This window comes from Stenella coeruleoalba (genome assembly GCF_951394435.1).
Source record: "Stenella coeruleoalba genome assembly, chromosome: 10".
NCBI classification, from domain to species: Eukaryota; Metazoa; Chordata; class Mammalia; order Artiodactyla; family Delphinidae; genus Stenella; species Stenella coeruleoalba.
This window is the reverse complement of record NC_137156.1, coordinates 73,488,922-73,496,335: the sequence shown is the minus strand read 5'-3', so window position 1 is coordinate 73,496,335 and position 7,414 is coordinate 73,488,922. Positions and strand designations below refer to the sequence as shown.

At 41.3% G+C, this 7,414-nt stretch overlaps 1 protein-coding gene across 1 annotated transcript; it reads right to left on the bottom strand.

Annotated features, from left to right (window-relative positions):
• Positions 1–1,417: 1,417 nt before the first annotated feature.
• PDE12 (phosphodiesterase 12) lies at positions 1,418–7,237 on the bottom strand. The gene is made up of 3 exons (XM_079934644.1): positions 5,761–7,237; positions 4,695–4,773; positions 1,418–4,178 (listed from the first exon to the last, which is right to left on the bottom strand). Exons 1-3 carry the CDS (start codon positions 7,066–7,068, stop codon positions 3,736–3,738), a joined length of 1,830 nt encoding a protein of 609 aa, XP_079790770.1. The 5' UTR covers positions 7,069–7,237; the 3' UTR covers positions 1,418–3,735.
• Positions 7,238–7,414: the final 177 nt, after the last annotated feature.

Sequence of the window (7,414 nt, the reverse complement as noted above, 5' to 3'; positions counted from 1 at the left end):
GATAGAACCATTTTCTGTTTTCTGTCCCTCTGTTAATAGGCTTTTTTGTTGTTGTTGTCCATAATATTCCCCATTGTCTTTTTTCTCAAATCATTCAGTTGCTTTTCTGTGGTGGTATTTTGTTACATGTTTGCTTCCATGGATTCCCCCCTTTACCTTATATATTCTTCAATGAAAATAAAACGTAAGTGAAATGTTTATCTTAATCTTCCAGAGTATCAGTGTCTCATTTACTGAGACTTCATTTTCATTAGTGTATACACAGAATTATCTCACATGTAGTAATAATTATTTCCAGATATTTACTGGGATCAAACTGCATGTTTTTTTTTTTTTTTTTTTTGGCCATGCTGCACAGCATGTTGGATCTTAGCTCCCCAACCAGGGATCAAACCCAAGCCCCCTACATTGGAAGGGTGGAGTGTTAACCACCGGACCACCAGGGAAGTCCCCAAACTGACTTTTAAAGTCCATGCGATGTGTAGTGATGTCCTCACTTTCATTTCTGATAATGGTAATCTGTATCCTCAGTCTGGCTAGAGGCTTATCAATTTTATTCATCTTTTCAAAGAACCAGCTTTTGGTTTAGTTGGTGTTCTCTATTGATTTCTTGTTTTTAATGTCATTGATTTCTGTTTTGTTTTTTTTTTTCTTGGCTGCACTGCGTGTCATTCAGGATCTTAGTTCCCTGACCAGGGATTGAACCTGCCCCCTGCAGTGGAAGCACGGAGTCCTAACCACTGGACTGCCAGGGAATTCCCACATTTAAATGTTTTTGAATCATGTTTGGAAAACTGGTTGGCTATTAGGAAAGATCTTCCCTCTTGAGTTGCCATGTGGGTCTTATGATAAACCAGTAGTGCAAACTTTTATCTTTCATTATATATGGGTTTTGGTTTTGTCTCAGACTAGTTTGTAGGGAATTTCTGCCTGTATTTCATAGCTGGAGAATGTGAGATCTAAAGGTGTCAATTTCCACCAGGGAGATTTTCCCACAGTAGTGTTCTTTGGACTTATCCCCCTTATATTATGTTGCTCAGAGATCTACCTTTGGACTGAAACCACCACATTTTGATGACAAAAACGTCACCAACCAGTAAAATTCTTGAAAATTTGAAACAACTGATTTTAGTTTCTAGAATTTTAAAGAACATCACATAGCCAGAAATGATTTGTTCACTAATGAATTATGAACTACCAGTGTGTATGTCTGTAGTGGCAACTGTATAAGAATTCATTTAGGGCTTCCCTGGTGGCACAGTGGTTGAGAGTCCGCCTGCCGATGCAGGGGACGCGGGTTCGTGCCCCGGTCCGGGAAGATCCCACATGCCACGGAGCGGCTGGGCCCGTGAGCCATGGCCGCTGAGCCTGCGTGTCCAGAGCCTGTGCTCCGCAACGGGAGAGGCCACAGCAGTGAGAGGCTCGCATACCGCAAAAAAAAAAATAAAAAAATAAAATTAAAAAAAAAAGCATTTAACAGGATAATATGTTCTGTAATAGTAGTTTGTCATTGATAACAAAATTTTCAGGATGTTAATTCCTATAGCAAGAACTTGTAACATCGTAAAATGTGGTTCACCGGAGTTACTACTTTCCATATTTTATAATTAAATGTACTAAAAAAATCTAAATGTAATAGAAAAATTCAATCACAGAGATGGCTTTAAACACTTAAACATTTCTGAATAACACTTTATTCTAGCTCATATACAAGGACATTTTGGTATGCTATTTATACAGTTTTCTTAGTGTTCCCTACATTTGGACTAACCATACTAACATCTATATGCTAGAGATTTGACCAAAGCATATGCACTTCAAAATAATATTCTATATTCTAATATTCTGAAATGCCTGTGTACAATCTGATCATTGTTTAGTCAGCAAATATCAAATTTAAAGTGTCAGGATGTGGAATGTTTGATAAGTGTTTAGAATTTTTCTGAGCAGAGTTCCATCTAGCTAGCTGTGGTGTTAATACAGGACCTGTATGTTTTTCTCATGGGCATGAGGATGTCATGTTACACTTTTTTCTTTTATGTTTCTCAACTTTTTTGCTTAAACTTTTTCTCTCAACTTACTGTAGTAAGTCCTGTCAACATGTTTGTTTGAAAGCAAACCAAAACCAAATATTAAAACGGAAAAAAAAATTTCAAAAGAATCAGATTCTGGCTTCAATATATTATTTCTATATTTGTAAACTGATGTTAAAAAATGCTTTCAAGATGCTTTTTAGGAAGGCACAATTTGGTAGCATCAATTTTTCACTTACAGCCTTTTCTAAACAAGATCCCAGGAAACTGCCACCCTAATTTTTCCGGCACGTACTTTTAAGCACTTCAAGGTTCAATCTGAAGTGCAAGTAAAACCCTCTCATTCTCAAAATTACTAAGAGTAAACAATACATTGGCTAGTGAGCAGAATATGAAAATACAGGTTACTTTGTCAAAAGATGAAAGTTCTTATGGTATCGGGTTAGAGACTAAACGTGGAACAAAGGCCTTCATGACTGGAAAATCAGAGCTCTTGAAGTGAGCTCTACCTATCTAAGCTTAGAAGTTAAATGCAGAAAAACGAGAACATTTTGGTTCTTTTGAACAAGAGCGCAACAGCTAAAACATTAAAAATAAGGTATGGTGATAATTGAGTTAGAAAAGCTCAGTTACTACTCTAGGCTAGACTCTAATCAGTAAAACTATACTTTGTAATTTTCAAGAGTTTGGCTTCATATTTAAAATTTTTTTTACAGTATGTAATTACATATACAGTGTTCTGTAACTCAAACTATAATGCTCAAGTCTGTAAGAAGTTTATTCGAGAGATGCTCAAAAGCCCCACTACTACTCTCCCTTTCTATTTAGAAAAAAAACAATTTTGAAAATACTTGTAGCACAGAAATGCTCCATGGTTCATCCACAACTGCAAGTCCGTATCAATAGGCAGTTTCTCATATCTAATGTATTGTGTTATAGTCTAATATATGTCAAATACCCTGTTGATTTATGAACATTTTCCATGGGCAAAGGCGTTAAAGACAACAGGATCAAGTTGACGATGTTATTGTTCACTTTAAATAGTAAATTGTGCTTGCATACTGAAAGTTAAAATGAGCTGCAAGTAAGAATGGGAATATAAATATGTCCATTTGTACCATACACTAAAAATTAAAATCCTAAGAGAATGAAGATGCCTTATGATAACTGAAAAATGAAAGATGAGAAGCAATAGGAATTGGTAATGGTATATTTTAATTTTTTGTTAAAGCTCTGAAGTTGTATTAAATTGCTAACCAAATTGAGGTAGAGGTAGACCCTAATGTTATTCCTTCCATGTGTCAGAATAAGCCTCTCACTTTAACTTGTATGCGCTTTCCCCCTAATTATATATACATGATTTAATTTGAAATGTGTTATGATAGAAAAATTACAGGATCATTCAAATGGTTATTTTTTTTACAAAATTCTTAATTACTAGTAAAAAAAAGTATAAAAAGTACCAGTGTTCTTCTTGCTAGTCATAAATATATTTGTTTTCCTCCAAGTGTAGAAAAAAAAGGGTAGAGAAACTATGTTATGCAACCATTATGATAGTCATGTAATGAAGACACTAGAACATAACTCGCATGGTAAGAATATTTTACCTTAGTGCCTAGTTTTCCTCTTTGAAGGTTACACATAGCTTTGATTCATATTAAATTTCCTACTAAAGCAGATTTAAATTCCATCAGACACAAATCTATTTCCATTTTAAATCACATACAAGTGCTAAGTGATCAGAGGGATGGGAAACACTAGGTAAGGCCTGGTGGGTGGTAACTTCTTCATGAGTAGGTAATGGAATCACCTGTTCAACCTCTAAAGCATTTAAGTCAATGAAAATGTAATCCAGACATCCATGAAAGCCACCAACGTAATTTGTGTAAGCAGGTTCACCACAAGCACTTTTCAGTTTGAAGAAATGGGTAAGAGACATGTTGCATCGTTCCTCTTCCCCATTGGAAGTCCAGTCTTCATGATCCTCTGGAATATTGCCACTGATGACAAAGTGATACATTCCTGTTGATGGGGTACTATTAAAGTCCCCACAAAATATAACTGGTATGCTGGGATACAGATCACAAGAGACGTGTCTAATGTGAGCCAAGGCTACTGCCATTTGAATGAGACGAATGTACCCACCTATGAATATAAAAAACATTAATGTTAAGTACTTTCTAAAGTTGCCTTTAAGTTAAAAAAAACAAAGAAAAAACAAACCACAGTATCTGGGTGACATTCCAGATATGTATTTGTATGTGTGGGGAGGAAGTGGATGAAGGTGGTCAAAAGGTAAAACTTCCAGTTATAAGATTAATGGTATTGGGGATGTAATATACAACACAATGGCTATAGTTAACACTGCTGGGTGGTATATTTGAAAGGTGCTAAGAGAGTAAACCCCAGAAGTTCTCATCACAAGGAAAAAAACCTTTTGGGGGATATTTATATGAGGTAATAGATTTTAACTAAACTTATTGTGATAATCATTTTGCAATATGTATAAGTCATTATGCCATACACCTTAAATTGTATAGCGCTGTATGTCAACTATATCTCAATAAAACTCAAAAAAAAAAAGATGTATTTGTGTAAAACAGCTTTTACCGACGTTACATTACCACGTTCAAGCCACTTGAGAAAACCAATAAAACTTACCTTTGGGGTGCCAGTAGAGATGGGTATTAGCAACACATATCTTTTGAGAAGAGTCCTTTGTAGACTGAAGAACAGAAACCTAAAATAAACAGAAAATGCCAAGTTCAGATGCTATTTCCCAATCTGAATTTTTAAAAAATCTAAAACTATATGATGAACTGACACTTTATTCCATATGCCTCCCTGCTGATGAAGTATGATTGAAATTATGAAATTTAATTTTAAGTTTTGGAATATAAATGAACGGGATTCAGCATAACATTTTAGTAACAGTCCAATACACAGAGGTAGCATGAATACATTTTAGATGACAACACTAAGGTTGGAGCCCGTGTTTTTCTGTGGGTAAGCGTGGGCTTTGTAGTCAGGCAGAACTCGCTTTGAATACCCACTCTACCATTTACAGCAGTGAGACCTGGAGAGGGACACTTCTTTTTCCTAAACCAGCTTCATCATGAGTAAAAAAGAGACAATATCATCCACCTCAAGGAGGACATTTAATTGTGTGGATTCAATTAAATAAGCTTACTCAGAGGTGCATGAGACACAGTAGGTGCTCAAAAAATGGCAGCTGCTCTTCTTACTATGAACAAAACCAACTACCTAAAAACTCTGGACAACAGAGTTTTAGAATAACATCTATAAAATGGGAACATTAGGATTACTATGAGCCAAAATTAAAATAACAGCTAATATTTACGGAGCACTTTGTACAACATACCAGAGACTTAAAATTTAAATTCTTTAAAATGTGTCAAAACAGTGTTTGGCAAGTAGTAAGAAAATATTAGCTATTAAATTATTGTATTTAGCTAAACACTAAATCATAAGCACTATGAAAAGTTCCTGTTTGTCTTGTTCAAGGCAACCTGTAGTGTGCCTGGCGCATTACAGGTACTCAATAAGTATCTGCTCGATGAAGGAAGGAAGGAAGGCTAAATTACGTGCTTAAGATACAAGAGCAAACACCTTTCAGTAAAATCTGGACTGTTTCTTCTCTATAAGCACCCCCGGCCCCGGCGCCCCTTCCAGAACGAGTATGTCGAGACTGGCGGAGTTACTCTACCTGAAGTACAGAAGATCTCTGGAGCACCCTCTCCTGCGCTGATGGGTACAAGGCCAGTTTCTCCAGCAGTTCTTTGTGAAGTGGGTCAGACTGCAGGGCTTCATGGAAAACAATGTCATGCTGGCTAAGGAGGCTGAACTTGGACTTCCGGTAGAAAGTGGCCAGGCCTTCGTGCTGCTTGATTCGAAACACGCCCTCCAGCCCAAAGGCCTCCAGGGCCGGCACCAAGCTGTCTGTAAACACGTTGCGGTCAACTTCCTGCAAACAGATGAGGTCGGCGTTGTAGCCCGTGAGTTCTTTTTGGATAAGGTTCTGGCGGTAGTCGAGTTCCAGGGCGTAAGGGGCACAGTACGGGTACAGGACCGTCCGCGAAAACTCAGTCTGGGCATATGTGTCGGCCAGGATGTTGTAGGAGACAGTGCGGATGAGAGCGTCGTCCGTCACCTTCTTGGTGTACAGATGCCGGTGGTCAAAGGTGCAGGTGCCGGGCCCGGCCTCCACTGGACACACACTTTCCAACTCCCGGCTTGGCCCGAAGCGCTGCCCATTGCCTGGGGTGCAATGAAGTTTGAGCCGTAGCCCGATGTCGGCATTGGACGGGGTGTAGACGCGCTCGTCCACACCCGTCTCAGTCCAACCAGGAGAGGGCGAAGAGGGAGACAACGATGAGGGGCCTCCGCCCTCAGGTTCTGTCGCGCCGGGTTTGGTTTCCTTGTACCAGCGGAAGAGGGAGCCGGCGGGATCCCCAAATTCGACGCCGAGCTTGGGGCACACCGGGAAGCCGGCCATGATGTAGCGCGGCAACTGCAGCTCGGTGAAGGCGGGAGGGTTGCGCTCCACCTTGTACTTGACATCGCCGATCTGCAGCACCGCACCGTCCTGCCAGGCGTCCACATTGAGCACGTCTTCAGCCACTGCCTCCTCCCGGTAGTACAGCTTCACCACGGGTTCGCAGGCTGCAGCCGGCTCGGGCCCAGGCCCCGCACAGGACACGCCGCCGCTTGCGTTTGGCCGGTTCTTCCTGCTCTTCTTGGCGGCGGCCGCCTTCGCGTGGCCTTTGAGGGCATTGGTAGCGATCCGGCTGAGGGCCCGACCCAGCGGCTCGCTCTGGTCGCGCTGCATGTTCTTGTGGCTGCCGTCGGCCAGCGCGAACGACAGACTTAGCTTAGGCTCCGAGGGCACACAGCGCACCACAGCGCGCTCCATCGCGCCTGCCACGGTCTCAGTCGCCGCCTCGGCCCGACTGTGCCGCTCCACTGCCGTACGGACCCCACGAAGCGCGGAGCGGGCGCCTGGGAGCCTCCACATGAACCTGGCGGCCCAGAGGCTGACGAGCTCTGAGCCTGGGCGACCGTTAAGCGTCAGGTAGAAACAGAAGAGCCGCAGCCGCCGGTTCCGGAACCCATTCAGTCCCTCAACTTCCGGCCGGCGAAGAGAGGGCGTACTGTGCTCCCGCCACGCACTTTCGCCAGGCCCGCTCACCAGCTCCTTTTTTCCATAGCCACTCGTGTCTCTAATCCATCACAGCTTAATTTTTATCTACAACCAGAGTCATAAGGCTGGAAAAATGAAGAAAATATAGAAGTTCCAGAGGGAAATATTAGACTCCATGGTTTTATCGAAAGTGCAGTTAGCGGGCGGAAGCGAAGGCGCG